Raw genomic sequence first — 17,308 nt, forward strand, 5'->3', positions numbered from 1 at the left:
CACCCCCGGCTTCAAGGGACCCCTCCTCCTCACAAATCACACCAGATCGGCCAATGAGCGGAAAGACACTATGCTCGACTTCTTCTCTAATGATTCTTCTCTCCTCTCCGTCCTCCTCCTCGCTGCTTCCAGCCACCTTCACAATGACTCGTATGTGAAAGTGTGGCTGCCTGCTGGTGACTGCTGTTGCTGCTGCTGCTGCAATATCTCTCTCTCTCTCTTTTATATATATATATATATATATATATATATATATATATATATATATATATATATATGTGTGTGTGTGTGTGTGTGTGTGTGTGTGTGTGTGTGTGTGTTTTGTCTCGGGGCGTCTTACACCATGATTTCTCTCCTTCTGTTTGTTAGCCATATATTCCCTATGTCTTCCTAGTCACTCCTCTGTTCTATCCCTTCCTCCATCTTCGTAATATATATTTTACCCCATCTCACCTCTCTAAACCTTCTACTTATTCATTATCACTTTTTCCCCATCGTATTTTTCGTCCTTCGCTTCTGTTCATTCGCGCATTCCTGTTTCTAACCATCTTATTACCACCATTCGTCCATCTCTCCTTTACTATATATATAGATAACTCACAACCAATCAATCAATCAATCCTTTACCTTATGTTCCTTTCATCGGGATCTAAGTATACATTCTAAGTTCCAGTTTCAGGTTTCCCAGTTTCCATAACATTTAAGAATAGCAGGGGGAGATGTTTGTGGCCAGGTCAGAGAAGAGTCTCTCTCTCTCCTACTTTAGTGGTGGGGTCCGGTTTGTTCAGATGGAAAGAGGCTCGTTAGTTTATAAATACGGAAAGCGAACAACTAATGCGTAAGGAAATACCAAGCCTGGGGAAGTAACATTACAGCATATCATCATTTGGAAAGAGTTCTGACAGACGTACTCCTATAGTAGATTCACATCAGCCGTGCATTGACGTCTAGGTCAGTCCCTTACGACGCTCCTGATTAGCTGTTGATAAGCCAATCACAGGGCTGGAAGCTATCAGTCTCTCGAGAGAGTTCACATAGGCAGGAAGTATGTCCCACCTTTCCTGAGGGATACGTCTTTCAGGAGAGGTGGAACATACATCCTGCCCATGTGAAGTCTCTCGAGAGGCTGAGAGTTTCCAACCCAGTGATTGGCTTATCAACAGCCAATCAGGAGCGTCGTAAGGGACTGGCCTACACGTCAAATGCACGGTTAATGTGAATCTACTATAGGTAGGTAGATGAGGCTGGATATCCATCCAGTTCCATTAATTCAGCAGCAGTTGGTGTGTTGCTCTGTATGTGTGTGTGTGTGTGTGTGTGAATCAAATGCAGTTATAAAACTCTCGTTTTCCTATGATTTGGTCAGATTAAAAATGGGGCTTAAAGAGGATTAGCTCTTCATTTCCTACCGTTCCCGTTTCATTAAAGCTGGAGCTTTTGTAAGGTGTATTATAATCAATACTGGAAAAGCCGCGGCGTAAAGCATACATACACACCCCGCCGCTGTGTATTCGGTCAGTATTATCTGCGTTACGTTGGTTGTCGTTTGCTGGAATTCCTTTATACCTAGACTTATAATCATTTGAGTTTTGAGGTCTTTTAATTGATTCAATAAAAAAATCTTCATTTTCATAGATTGTAAAATTATATATATATATATATATATATATATATATATATATATATATATATCATATATATGTATATATATATATATATATATATATATATATATATACATATATATATATATATATATATATATATATATATATATATATTATATATCATATATATATATATATATATATATATATATATATATAATATATATATATATATAGTATATATATATATATATTAATATATATAATATGTGTGAGATAGAGAGAGAGAGAGAGAGAGAGAGAGCGTTTTTACGTTTGCAATATACGAGTATGTACCAGTTATGCAGACTTGCGGTATACTTTACATGCTCAGGTATACATATTCATAAAAAATCACAATGATTTATTAGAACATAAAAGTAAAAGGGAGAGAGAGAGAGAGAGAGAGAGAGAGAGAGAGAGAGAGAGAGAGAGAGGATTCATTTAGTCTTCTTTTTTTCATGAAGACATTGATAGCTATCAGCGGCCGTGAATATCAAAGGAAGTTCTTGTGTAACACAGTTATTGCTTATTGTGTTTGTTCTTGGTAATTGGTACCCAACCACATTATCTTTCAAAATGTTTACTTGCAGTTAAATAACATTTAGAGCAGTAAACATGTCACCAGTGACGAAATATTACGCTCCTTTTCAATGAAGTATCAGTCGGCTTCGGGCGAAGAGAGAGAGAGAGAGAGAGAGAGAGAGAAAATGCGGGGGTGGGGCGGGGGGAAGGAAGCATTGTTCGTAATTAGTGATTTGAACTAAAGCCTATATCAGTTTTACCGAACATTGATTTGTTACGTAAATGTCATGATTTTCCTCACCTTTTCCAATTAATAGTATGTCGAATAATCCCCTCCGTCATGGAATAATATAAAGTGTTATAAGTGCAGTTAGCATGTGTTGTAAAAGGGGCATTCAGTGTGTCTTTTCGTATTGGTTTTGTAAACTGGTCTGCTGCCATTTTTTATGACTGTGCTGTGTCACTGATATTATGTTTTCATTTTAAATAATGGTTTCATCATCATTTGTTTTTCGAACTAAAAGGATCACGATTACGGAAGTGCTGGCAAATGAAAATGCGCTCATTACCATTTCATTTCGACTATGACGTACAGATGAGTTTATTTCAGACTTGGTGATACTCCTACCAGTTAACGAAAGTGAGACTACTTTTTTTTTTTTGTGGGGGGGGGGGGGGGGGGGCGTTAACAAGATCGCACGACGAAACTGCGCAAACGCAGCATGTTCTAGTGATAGCTAATCAGACTTGACTAGGCATAACATAAAAAAAATAATAGAAATAAAATCTTCCAGTCTCAAGAATACAAACCACGCACAGATATAGAAATCGAGACTCGGCTATTCCGGTCTGCAGGAGTAACTAGTAGATAATATCTATTCCAGTATCCTTTACGGCTTAGCAACTTGGACTTAAAACTCGGGACCCTCATATTTTGTTGGTACACTAACTAACCCTAGAGGCTGTTTCATATGTTGAACACCGAAGTTTATGTTTCAGCAAATAGTTTTAATGGAGCCTCCTTCCGTTCTCTTGGGCACATTATATATAGGCCTCTCTCTGCTTTATATAACGTCGAATCTTAGTAGAGGTAATTTGGCGGGTAGGCGATGTCAGGTAAGAACAAAATGCCTTAATAGTTGCTCCCTATGGTACTTGAGTCATCAAATAGACACCTGAGCTTAACTAAGTATATAATTAGGTTTACTTATTTCGTTATCGTTTGTTAAGCTCTTCGGGTAATATATCTGATCTGGTTATATCGTTGCATTCCATCAAGATTAATTTCGCAATGGCTCAGATTTCTGTTACCGAAAGTTAGCCACACAGTTCAAAAAGAAAAATACTATATCCATTCCATGTCGGCGTTTATAGAACCATTCCGACATTGAATCTCAAGGGGAGGGGGGGGGGTGGAATTGCGCGGTGCCCTTTGCAATATAGCCTATCCTAACACCCTTACGAGGGCATAATAATAAAGAAAATGCAGTGGTTCCGGAGAGTAAATATCCGGGCGTGCCCCAGGAGCCGGCGATTATAAAGGGATCAAGTGAGTTTGTTGCGTAATTGGGGTTTTCGGGAGGTGGGCATAACTCCTTTGCCCGCGTATTTTTATATGACGCTACTCTCCCTTCTTTCAATTTGTGACGAAGTTTTATAAGTCTTGCGACCGTACGATTACTTATTTATACACCTCCGCCGTAACGATATTCTTATCAAGTGGACTCGAGGGTCCTCGGGTTCATCATTTGAATTTGTCAAACACCCACTCATGTTTATAAAACGTATTAACAGCATATTGTACGCGTACGTTATCTGCCCAATTTCTCCCGTATGTTATGCCTTTCACTGTTTTCAAAGCGATTGTTTCGTAGCACCCGAAATCAAAAGTCCAGTCGCAGCGATTTCGTCCCGTGCAATATTTTAGTCGCCATGTGCGTCAGTCGCTCTCTCTGGTTACCTACCTCCTGAGGGACCAGACCTCTCTCTCTCTCTCTCTCTCTCTCTCTCTCTCTCTCTCTCTCTCTCTCATCAGAGTAGCATAAATTATTCAAACATCGCCCTCAAGATGCTTCCCTTTGGGCAGAATCTATATAGGGCTCCCGAGAGGACGACCGCTAACCACCACTTACCTGACTATCGACGGGTCTTCCTCGATCATTTCCTCCCGCGCCTTTTCGATTGGCACTAGATATAACGCTGAATATCCCCTCTCCCCTCCTTCTTAACCCCCCCCCCCTCACTCCCCTTGCCCCTCCCTAAGGTCATCATTGCGAAGAGCGGGTCATTTATTAGGACAACTGGCTGTGCGACCTATGGCATGAGAAGAGCCGTCGCTTTCCATCTCTTTATCCCTACCTTTGTGTATGTGTGTGTGTGTTTTAGAGAATAAAGACGGGCAGCGACAACTTTGAAAAAAAAAAGGTGTGATTGTTTGATTCTTGGGTTCATGATCTCCTCACAGTCAGTGTATGCGGGACCGTAATGGCGATGGCTCAGTCTCTTATGTTTTCCAAATGAAGAGGTTTTATTGGTATTCTAGAGGATTACTGCTCGTTATTTTCTGGCATTGTGAGAAGTATTAACTGTTGGCGTTTAGTGAGTGGGCGGTTGATGTGCCATAATAGTATGGGTTATAGGCCATGAATAATTTTACGTTTTTTTTTTCAAAGGTCGACTGCTGTAATGTTATTTTGCCACCTTCTCATTTAGAAATGTGTTCAGATTCAGTTATCATGTTTTCCCAGCACGTACAACGACGTTCCCTGCTATTCCCTGATGTTAATATACGGTAATTTCGAGAATAACGGTAATTTCCATCTTAAGTTATAGCTTCCACATAATTGGCACAATTTAATCTCTGACGTCACATCTATATGCATTTTACACAGCGATATATATTTTCTTCCACTCTACTTGACCAGCATCCATGTTATTCAAGTACTATGTCGTCTTTCTTTTCTTTTATTCCATTGTTGCCAAACTTTCATTTTCTGTCATTTCATTGTTGCCAAACTTCCTTTTTCTGTACATTGTTGCCAAACTTCCTTTTTCTGTCATTACATTGTTGCCGCGCCCATTACCCGTCTAATATTTCGTGAGGCCCTTCCGCCCTGCTTGTTTCCGGCCCATTGAACGGGGAACTATCACCTCCTTTTCCCCATAATTAGTTGGGTTGGCCCTAATGCTCGTCCATCATCATCACCATCAAATAACAATCTGTGCACCATTATTTAGTGAGCGTCTGGCTTCCCCGAGTTATGTTTTTATTTCTTTATTTTTTACCCCCCCCCCCCCCCACCCCCCACCCCGATCTAATATCGCCCCGTCCTCACACTTGCCAGCTCGTTTTGTGTTTTCCAAGATCAGCCCCCCCCCCCTCTCTCTCTCTCTCTCTCTCTCTCCTCTCTCTCTCTCTCTCTTTCTCTCTCTCTCTCTCTGACACGGCCCCGAAGAATTCATATGGGATTGACAAAACAGTTTTGTTTTTATCCTGTTTTGTTCACCCGGCCGAGTTTTATTTGGATGTTTGCCGCTGCTAATAAATAGCATTAACAAGCCAGAGATAATTGTGGAGGGCATCTCTCTCTCTCTCTCTCGTCTCCTCTCTCTCTCTCTCTCTCTCTCTCTCATCTGCAGCTGTGGAAGAGGTGATACCTTCGATATATATATATATATATATATATATATATATATATATAATATATATAATATATATATATATATATATATATATATATTATATATATGTGTATATATATATATATATATATATAGTATATATTATATATATATATATATAGTATATATATATATATATATATATATATATATATATATATATATATATATATATATATATATATATATATATATATAATATATATATATATATCCCCTTCACTTACATTTGAGCAATGGCTTAATTAATTTCTTTGCTGCAAATTGCATTTCATGACCACATTGACTCTTTTACGGTATTATTATCGCCCATTATCGTTTTCAGTCATTTGTCTAAATAATTTAAATTAAAAAAAATAACTCATTGCCTTATTCAGATTTTTTTGGTAAGTCTATTAGAATAATCGGTCTTCTCGCAGGTATTTCGAAGTCCCATGCACAAAACGGATTGCTGTAAAATTTATTCATTTTTTTTAATATTGATGAATTTTGTTTGAGTGGTGATAATTTTTTTATTCTTTTTTTTTATGTCGGATTAACTTAATACAGTATAAATGATGCATTCACTTATTACATCCATTTAGCAATTAGCGTCATTGACCATTTAAATTTTCAGGAGATATGCAACGTATGCGTTTGTATGCAGTGGATACATACAGTAGCACCCTTCGAGAATTCATGAAACCCACGCAGAAGAACACAGCTAATATGTGTTATCACCAGGGCTGGTGATTTAAAAAAATTAAAAACTTAAAAAAAAAATCAGTGATTTATCCGATTTGTTTGTATTTATTTGATTATTTTCATTTATTTGTTTTTTTATTTCTTAGATGTTTTTTAATCCTTTCTCTTCCTCAAAATGTATTTTATGACAGAATCACTTTTGATTCATCTTTTAGGTTTCCAGTTCTGGCCTAATGTATGCACTTAAAATTTATATATATATATATATATATATATATATATATATATTATATATAATATATATATGTATATATATAAAAGTAAAGAGATGCAGCACAGTTATGCTTGAGTTTTTATTAACCTCCAAACCATATTTCTCAATTTGTTTGCGTTTAAATTAAAAAAAAAATAAAAAATAAAATAAAAATAATAATGATTTTTTAAATGAAAAAATCAATGATTTAATCACTTGATGAAATCAGTTTGATTTAATCATTGCCAACCCTGGAACTTATCACCGAAGTAGATCTTCCGAACCCAATGGCGCTGAAAACTGAAGACATCAAGAATTCCCAGTCACTCTCGTCGTTTGATTCGCCCTCGCGTCTGAAAATCCTCGCAGCCCTCGACAAAGTTTTGATCACATTACAACATTAGATTTCCCCCAATAGGAAAGCTCATTTACCTACTCGGGACGATACACGCGAGTTCCAGAATCGATTCCCGGAGGATACGATGCCTTACTCAGCGAGTAGATGTTCCAGAATCGACTCCCAGAGGATCCAATGCCTTACTCCGCTAGTATAGATGGAAGGGGCCTTAAAGGAATGCGAGGTTTTCTTTCACTGAGGTTATGGTTTTGTTTTTATTTTTCTTTGTTTATTTATTTATTTATTTTCACTTACTCCACCAGTATAGATGGAAGGGGCGTTAAAAGGAATGCTGGGTTCTCTTTTACTGAGGTTATGTTTTTATTATTATTTTTATTTTTGTATTATTTATTTATTTTTTTGAGCGAAATGTACTACGTCATGTCGTTCCATATCATTCGATTTTTCTCTTTTTATATTTACGCTATCCTAACTGACATTCTCCTAGCTGTCATTACACACTCTCTCTCCCCCCACCCCCACCCCCTACCCCATTGTCTTTTTTTCCCTCGTAAATTGTTTTCATCAATAACGCGAGTAGAGAAATGGACTTTCATTTTTTTTTTATTCAGAAAAGACACTGATCGTTCTGGTTCCGAAGTATTTTCAACTTTTTATTTGAAAACTTTCTGACGCCGATTTTTTTTTTTTAATGTTTGGATTGAAAGTTTTCCATCTTGAATATATGTTTTATGGGGCTGGTATTTCCCCCCCCTTTTTTATTTTAATTTTTTTTTTTTTTTTTTTTTTTTTTTTAAAAACCTTGCCTACCTAACCTAGTGATTATATGTGTATGGGTGTAAGCTCTTCTTATGATAGATAAGCTGCCGAGATGACTTCAGACCATAGACAGGAAATTGATCACCAGACTTGTTTCTTTATGAGTCTGCCTTGAAATTAATCTTTTTAAACAATGTTTATTAAACTACACAAATCATAAACCCTTACCTGTCGTCAATGGTGCCCTCTGTCTGCAACTATGTCGTTAGGCTATTAAGATCTCGTAAGTATAAAAATATACTATTTATTACCCAAAGCAGTTGAATATAAAATATAACAAAATGATTAACAAGTCATAATGACAGAAAACCCAAATCTGCCCATAAAGAAACCAGTAAGTTAACATTCTACCCTCCTGACTAAGAATTCACTCCCAGACCCAAAATGTCAATAAGATCATCATATTAGTCAGGTTAGAGATTCCCGTCTCTAAATTAGCCATGGAATAGGACCCATCTGTAATAAAGATAATAATGGATAAAAGATACACTACACACATCACTCTTTTCAAAGTATTTACGTAAAGAGAGTATGTCACACTTCTCTCTAAAACGTTCCAGTTCGCTGGAAAATACAAATCTCTAAAACCCATCTCTGGTGAAAAGAAATCTTTACCCCTAGGACCACGAGGTTTCTCTCTCTCTCTCTCTCTCGCTCATGCTTTGTATATATATATATATATATATATATAATATATATATATATATATATATATATATAATATTATATGGTTTATATATTATATAGATATACATATACTCACAAAGCATGAGAGAGAGAGAGAGAGAGAGAGAGAGAGAACCCTCGTGGTCCTAGAGGTAAAGATTTCTTTTCACCAGAAATGGGTTTTAGAGATTTGTATTTTCCAGCGAACTGGAACGTTTTAGAGTGAGCTAATTACCCGGTACTTAGTCGACTGAGGAAGGTCGTAACCTGGTTAGAGAAGCAGCCTTGTTTGAGATACAATCTGGTGAGAGAGGGAGATGCATATGTGGTGTGATGAGAAAGCTGTATACGAATCATTTTCTTTATTCAGGTTAGGCATTAAAGCACTTTCACATTTCTCAGCACCCTCTCCTCACTGAAGTGTGGAGCCTCCGTGGCACTTTCCAACGCTGCCCAAGTATAATCATTCTCCCAGGCCTTTGATTTGAGGAGACTCAGGTTGAATGCGGGAACATTACAGCGGTTGTAATCCTTTGAGCGTCATAATTCCCTTTAGGCAGAATCCCTTAAGGCAGCCATTTCTCTTCTCTGATTGGTCAGAGAGGACCAACCGAGGAGGAGGAGGAGGAGGAGGAGGAGGAGGAGGCGGAGGAGGGGGAGAGGAGGGAGGAGGAAGGAGGGAGCCGTGGGGTTTTGACTGACGTCTGTCCCTCAGGTGATCGCTGTTTGAGCGGAGGATATTGTGGTCTCAGGTGCATAACATACCTGTAAGCTGTGCACGTTTCAAAGTGAACTAATTATGTTGGGATTAATGAGGGCCGGTGGCCATGTTTGCACTCCGTAAGGCCCGGCTTCTGTGTGACTTGGCAAAGCCTTTCCCGTCTGTGTGACAACTTGCTTAGATGTGTGACTTGTCGTTCGCTGGCGTTTGTTCTGTTGCGTTGTCGCTCCTGGTACGCTGCTGCAGATGTCGTTGGAATCTTCGTCTGTGCCAGTGTCGTTGGATAAAACCGCGGTTTCTTTTAGGGTGTTAATCAGGCCACTGACGAGTATTTACGCTTGAGCTACGATCATGAATTTGCTCGGAAGGGAAGGCTGAGGTCTCCTTATTTCAACTACTTTCACACGATTCGCGAGATGTGCTCCGATATCACTATATAGCAGATTCACATCACCCGTACATCTGATTTCTAGGCCCGTCCCTTACGACGCTCCTGATTGGCTATTGGTAAACCAATCACAGGGCCGGAAACTCCCAGTCTCTCTCCTGACGGATACTTTTGAAAGACGTATCCCTCAGGAGGGGTGGAACATGCATCCTGCCTATGTGAACTCTCGAGAGAGGCTGAGAGGTTCCATCCCCAGTGATCGGCTTATCAACAGCCAATCAGGAACGTCGTAAGGGACGGGCCTAGACATCAGATGCACGGGTGATGTAAATCTACTATAGTAAGGATACGCCACTTCCACAAGCGATTTCACCTTCCCTTTGTTGTTTATTTTCATCTGTTAACAGCACCTCGAGAAAAAAAAACTTATGAAAATTTCATGGTGCAGGTCCCAATCCATTTGGTGTTCGGATGATCCTGATCCACGTTCGGATTTCCATATGAATTTTTGAGGAAGGTCGATCGTGGGCTGAGAACAAATCTTTTGATTTTCTTATTTACTTAATCCCAGGTCAGAACGTGGCAGAAAGGAACTTTTGAATGCGGCCTGTGTTTACCTTGCAAATTTCTTTGGAAGCTCTCTCTCTCTCTCTCTCTCTCTCTCTCTCTCTGTCGTTAAATTTTGGTGGCAGTTGTAATCCAATTCCATATAGGATTAAAATCCTGTCATACTGAAAGTTATAAAGATTTCTTATTTGCGTAGTTGTGTGGAATTTTGTCCTATACTAGCGCTGCATGAGTTATCTATTTCATTCTTAACTTAAATTCTCAGTCCTTCAGTTTAGTTGCTCATAGTTGCTTAGTTGCCCCCTGTTCTCGATAAATGAATTTGATCCACGAATTTGTGGTTGGAAAAACTCATTCCATATCTTAGTAAAATGGGCGTTATGTCTCTCCGTCTGTCTGTCATTCAATCACTGCCAAACAGCTGGTCTGATGGGCATGAAACTTAGCGGAGTTATAGTGAGGACCCCTAAGATGGTTTATAATGGGGTTTCATCCTACCTCCCCCCACCTCCGAAGTGGGTGGGGTTGAATAGGGATTCCCTGAAACAGATCTGGTTCTGCTCGTGAAACGGGGCTGGTTATACCCGTAGACTTAGCTACTTTACGAATTTATCATGCATAATTTCTGTATACATATGTTTGCTAGGTACTTGGAATGGATGAAGTTTACCTCTGTAATTTCCCCCTGAAATTCTCATGCGAACTACTGCATTAGATAAGCGAAAGGGTGATAAACAGGTTCTAAAATATGACGCCACGCTTTGTATGATTTTAATTAGACTCGGTCATGCTGAGAATAATTTAATGGCGAGCGTAGCAGTAGTCAAGGGACTTTGCTTAATAATGTTGTCGAATTGCGGGAAACCTAGATTGGACTTCTCGTTTAGCAAAAGTCGTTCATTTGTCGCTGCGATTTTTTAACGTTAGGTAAGTTTTATTTTTGTTATACAGTCTCTCTCTCTCTCTCTCTCTCTCTCTCTCTCTCTCTCTCTCTCTCTCTCTCTCTCAGTGTGGGAAGCCGTTCCCTCGTCATTCCTGAAAGGGATAAATGCTATGAAGAATCTCTCTCTCTCTCTCTCTCTTCTCTCTCTCTCTCTCTCTCTCTCTCTCTCTCTCTCGTACCTTTCATTCTGAGATGAAGTTGAGCGGGAAATGGTCCTCGTTAACGCCCACATAAATTTTAAAATACCCCCAGCAGTACATCGACCATGTTACTTCTGGACGTAGATAGGTATTGCATAGCATGGTAAGTCTCTCTCTCTCTCTCTCTCTCTCTCTCTCTCTCTCTCTCAGCTTCCAGTTTTATGTGCCTAGGTGTAAGACGCGTTTGCATAACGTACGTAAAAATGCTCTCACCGTAATTTTGGGTTTTACTCGTTTTAGAGAAGTTGTAATCGATTATTATTGCTTTCAGCTCGAAGTGTTTTTCTCTTTTTTTGGGAGGGGGGGGACTCATACTTATTTTTTTTATTGTTTCAATTGCTTGCCAGTGTAATGAAATACCTTTTTCATTTGATATATATATATATATATATATATATATATATATATATATATATATATATATATATATATATAATATATATATATATATATATATATATATATGTTTGTATATATGTATTGTGTGTGTGTGTGTGAGAGAGAGAGAGAGTGCCTTGTTGTCATTATCCTCACCTCCAATGCTTTGCAGCGCAGAGTCCCTCTTTGAAATGCCTGTAATCATAGCTTCCCTGTGCTTTGACTTCCACTGATCTCCACTCATATCTAGCCTCCCGTCTCATACGGGTGGTGCAAAGGCTATGTCCAATCCACCTCCACCTCCCCTTCATCCCTATCTAATCGCCTGAAGCAACTTCTGTCATTTTCCTTATGGTGTGATTCCTAACTCTCTCCTGCCATCTGCCTCCTAATATTATTCTGGAAAACTTACTTCTTAAAATCGACACAATATTTTGCATATCATTTCACTGTCATATCATGGTTCATATCCGTTTAGCAATACGGATCCTATTAGACTAATTCGTAATATTACTTTTGTGTGCAGTTTTAATCTGTTTGATTTCCAATTCGTATCCAGGCGACCCATTGTTTGATTAGCCTTTTTTAAGTCTTTCAACGAATTCCAGCTCAAGAGAAATTGTATTGGATATAATTATTCCTAAATATTTGAAAGTCCACCGTATTTCTTTCTCCTCCTTGTGTTTTTCATTCCTTTGTGTAGCCCTGCCCTCGTTATTTGTGTTTTGCATAGGTTTATGTTAGGGTCTTTGCCTGATAAAATAAAATCATATGCGTTATCTAAGTCTGTCTCATTGTTATCATTATACCAGTCTAAACCTCTTCAATCTTCAATCCACCTTTTTTTTATCATAATACAATCCTTACTGTTTTAAGAAAAATTCACTTCATAAAAAAAATAATCCATCTTCATCAATTTCTCTGATGGATAGTTTCAGTTAGTTTTGCCAATTCAACAAATATACCATAGTGACGTAAAACTTTCCATATTGTTGGTCGGAATAAGCTGTCAAATGCTTTCTCGTGAAAAATACAAATTCATCTGAAGGAGATTTTTAAATTAGCCACGCGGCATTAAAATATGTTGTAACACTATTGTATGATCTTTGCAGACTTTGGCCTCCTTTTCTTGAATTAGCTTGGGCTTGCATAGAAATATTTTATCTATTGCTTCTGCCAGCCTTTTAAGGATGAGTATACAAACTATTTCCAAAACAACTGACCAAAAATTCAGTGAATCAGGTGACCTTTCTGTACTGTCTTTGCTGTGAATTCAAATTCTCAGTCATTCGGCCTTGTTTTGCATTCCATGTTCTTCTAGAATCTAGATAGTATTGCAATTTAAAAAAAAAATTTATTTTCAAAACAACTGATGAAAAATCCATTGAATCAGGTGACCTTCCTGTGCTGTCTTTGCTGTGAATTCAAATTCTCAGTCATTCGGCCTTGTTTTGCATTCCATATTCTTCTATAATCTAGATAGTATTGCAAGATGTTTTTTTTAAATTGACGAAAGATTCATTGAATCAAGTCACCATCCTTTGCTCTCTTTGTTGTGAATTCCAATTCTCAGTCATTAGGCCTTGTTTTGCATTCCATATTCTTCCAGAATCTAGATCGTATTGTAAGATGTCGTTTTTTTTAAACAACTGACGAAAAATTCATTGAATCACTCCACCTTTCTTTGCTATCTGTGCTGTGAATGCATATTCGGTTTTTCGGCCTTGTTTTATGTTCCATATGCTTCTGCAATCTAGATAGTATTGCAGATGTCTTTTTTATATAATTTTTTGTATTCTCAAAACAACTTACGAAATATTCATTGAATCAGGCCACCTTCCTGTGCTGTCTTTGCTGTGAATTCTAATTCTGTCATTAGGCCTTGTTTTACATTACAAATTCTCCAAGAATCTTGATAGTATTGTCAGGTGCCATATTTTATCGCTGAAATCATCCGTAGTGAAACAACGCTTTCCCTGTGCTTTCAGTTGCTATATTAGAGATTTATCTTAAAAATCGTGAACTCATTCATTAACCCTTGCAGGTCGTCTTTAAATTCAAACCCGCCCCCCCCCTCCCCCTTGAACTTCCGGCTTATCAATCAAATCATCCCACTCATATCCCTTATTCATGTTATCTTATTCGTGACTCACAAGCATCCCCCCACCCCCTCTGAGTTTCTCGTTCCTTTGTCCAGTCTCTTTCAAATATTTTCCTTTTTTTTACCTATGTATATTTCGTTGTCATTCTTTCATTGGGTAGAAATCAAAATAATTTCATAATTTATGTATTAAAGACACCATTTCTGAATTGGGTATAGTATTAATGATCTTTGAGGATCACGTTCGCGGCATAATTGCATATACATTTGAAATACGATCGCTTGATTAAAAGACTTAGTCTGGATCGTTCAGAAAACAATCTGAAAGCCTGATCTGAGTCGAACGCCAAGTTGGAATATTCTGAACATATCTGTGAAATTAAACTGTTCCTCAAATAGTGTCCGTGTTTCAGATATCTGCTGCAGTGTTTGGTATCATTCTTTCTCTTTCTAGCTCGCATACACAAACACACACACCCACACACAAACAGCTAAACTATTATCCCAAGGTTCTCGATATACGAGTGAAATTTCCTCCCCCAACTGGGCCATATTGCCCGAATTACAGCCTCGTGCAGCCTTTTGTCTCGCATCTGAAGCTACTGTCCTAAGCAATTTCCGAGGTCTTGTCAAACTACCATCATTCTGTCGTGGACATGCTACGCTGCCTGCCAGAAATCATTGCAGTGTTGCCAGGGTGTCTGGTCGAAAATTCTCCAGCCCCAGCTGCAGATCTTTCCCCCTTTTTTTCCCCCGTTGTTCGAGAGAGACTTCGCCACATGATGCAAAACTGCCAGAAAACATCTCCTAATTCTGGAATGTGGAATTATATTATGGGGATAGATATTTTATCTGTAATTCATTGACTGGAACTAATGTACCCCTAGTGTGTCATTTAAAAATCTAAGAATTACTATTCACTGGAATTGTATTGTTTCCACGAGTTCTTCACGGCGCCAGTGACTTTGCAGTTATGGCGCCAGATAAATTATAAACATTCATGAAGGTCTTCATCAATGAAGGCTAGACTTTACGTTATTCTCTTAATGTATTAACTTGTTATCATGATATTATAATAGAGACTAAGGCTTGCTGTTGACTACTACCAGTTTATTCCAGGTAAATAAAAAAACCTATTTGAAAACGGTCCAATTCTGACGGTAATCTTCGACCTTGAGGAAGCTCTCTCTCTCTCTCTCTCTCTCTCTCTCTCTCTCTCTCTCTCTCTCTCTCTCTCTCTCTCAGGAGCCTGACAAATCTTGTTTGCTCATTTTCAGAACAAGTACTTTGTCTTTCCTTCTTTTTTCCCCGTAATTGCCAACATCCTGCCAGTCCAACACGCGAGTTGGGACGACTCGGCTCAAAATTTTGGTCATCCATTGAAAGTTTAAGTGTGGAATGAGTTTTGGGAGGTCAGGGGAAGAGAAGGATGGGAGGGCTGTGGGCCAGGAAGAATTATTTGGGTAACGGGAAGACGTTTCTCCAATTCCCTTGAACCCCCCTCCCCTCCCCCATCTTTCCTCCGCCACTTCCCGAACATCCACAGCGAGAAAAAAAGTAAAAAAAAAAAAAAAAAAGGATTGGAAGATGTGAATCGTATTTACTTGGTTTTCAGCCGAATCCTAATATTAAAGTTGGAGAATAAATCAAAGCCAAGATGTCTTCGGAATTTCCTTAACTTTTCAGTGTAATTACACGAGTGACTGACTCCACCCGGGGAGGAAGAAGGCTTGGAGGGGGAGGGGAGGGAGGGGGAGGTGGACGCTACTGTGAGTGAAAACGGTGAAAGAAGGGTAGGGATTTTTTTTGGTGGACGGGGGCTGTGTGGGGTGGGGATGGTGGGTAAGGGGGCGTGTTTTTTTTAGGAGGTCTACGGCAATGTTGAGTAGGAATTTATGAAGGGAAAATAAAAAATGAAAAGGAATCGTAGATAGATTGGTAATGATAACGCTATGGAAGATGACCGGAGGAGTCTTGAGTTTTATATATTTATTTATTTTTTGTTGAGTATTTCTTGCACAGCCAGAGAGAAAGAATGGCTATTGGTAATAAGTAAAAAATACATTACAGAGAAGAGAAAAAACCAATCTAGGTTACGAGGAGCACAAAGGAACCCCAGGAAAACTGTTTCCAAAATAAACCAGAGTAAATGGAAAATGTGAACTATATTAACCATATGTAATTGAATGTTGGTTGCTTTGCTTCACACGAGCTCTGTATTTTAAAGATAGTAAGAAACGTAATAGTTCCAAGTACCTTTAAAGGAACAAGGTTTTTTATCTTGATGACCTCAAGCAATTGAGAAGCCATTTGTCTTAAATACTCGCTCGTAATCGAACAAACATGGACACTTGTCTTCAAAGCTGATAAATCCGAATCGATATGGAAACCTATCAATGGATACATATACATGACAACTATTTTTCTCTTTCTAAATTGCCAGTGTTTCGAAAAACTCACAGTCATCAATAAAGTTCAGTGTTAGAAAATGAAGAGTGTAATTAAAACATTAATTTGGTTCATTTAGATTAGGCGCTGTGATAATGTTGGCAAACATTAGCCATATAAATCTGTGTGCTGTCTAGGTGTACATGCGCTTGCACATGTGTATTTGCTTTTGCATTTGTGTCTATGAGAGAGAGAGAGAGAGAGGAGAGAGAGAGAGAGAGAGAGAGAGAGAGAGAGAGAGAGAGAGAGGAGAGATTGCAGAAATATGATGGACAGTACCTTATGTATGTAATGTGAGTGAGTAATATATGTATATATAGTTATATTTGTTTTTATTTCTCTTTATATGATATGTACGCATACTCACAAATACACACACACACACACACACACACACACACACAACACACACACACACACACATATATATATATATATATATATATATATTATATATATATATATATATATACACAAATATGTATTGTCTGTGTGTGTATATGGGTAACAGATAGATGTCTGAACAGAGTTGTGTAAAGTCTGTTAAAGTATTACAAGGTACTTGAAGTATAGACCTCTTCACACTAGAGCACTGGCTGAAGAGGTCTGCTTTTTAAGTAGAGGATAGGTACTCTGTATTATGTAATGTACTTCGCAGAACTTTTTTTATATGTATAGTTTTCCCTCTTATCTAATCTCACATATTTTTTTCAGTGCTAGCCAGAATAGAAGGTGAAAGTGGACATACATTTACACATGCACGCGCATGCATGTGCGTGATAAGAGTGTTTCCAAGTAAAATGAAATAAATCACTAGTTATGAAAACTTTAATGTTGAGCAGCTGAATGTAAGATTGCCCCCTTAAGCCACAAACTTTTACATTCGGTGTTTCATATGCCTACAAAGAAGTGCGTTTATCTCTCTCTCTC

At 38.3% G+C, this 17,308-nt stretch overlaps 2 protein-coding genes across 43 annotated transcripts in view; one reads left to right on the top strand and one right to left on the bottom strand.

The window, feature by feature from the left end:
- Window positions 1-6,757, top strand: part of LOC135205461 (uncharacterized) — a 512,397-nt gene extending 505,640 nt beyond the window's left edge. The window contains exon 5 of the mRNA XM_064236111.1: window positions 6,469-6,757. Within this exon, the coding sequence (XP_064092181.1) occupies window positions 6,469-6,584 (116 nt within the window). The 3' untranslated portion in view covers window positions 6,585-6,757. The remainder of the gene's footprint in view (window positions 1-6,468) is intronic.
- The window catches only part of LOC135205456 (neuronal acetylcholine receptor subunit alpha-7-like), a 479,209-nt gene that overhangs the window by 315,605 nt on the left and 146,296 nt on the right, over window positions 1-17,308 (bottom strand). The gene's annotated exons all lie outside the window — the stretch shown is intronic.

The sequence above is a fragment of the Macrobrachium nipponense genome, chromosome 24 (genome assembly GCF_015104395.2).
Source record: "Macrobrachium nipponense isolate FS-2020 chromosome 24, ASM1510439v2, whole genome shotgun sequence".
Taxonomy (NCBI): domain Eukaryota; kingdom Metazoa; phylum Arthropoda; class Malacostraca; order Decapoda; family Palaemonidae; genus Macrobrachium; species Macrobrachium nipponense.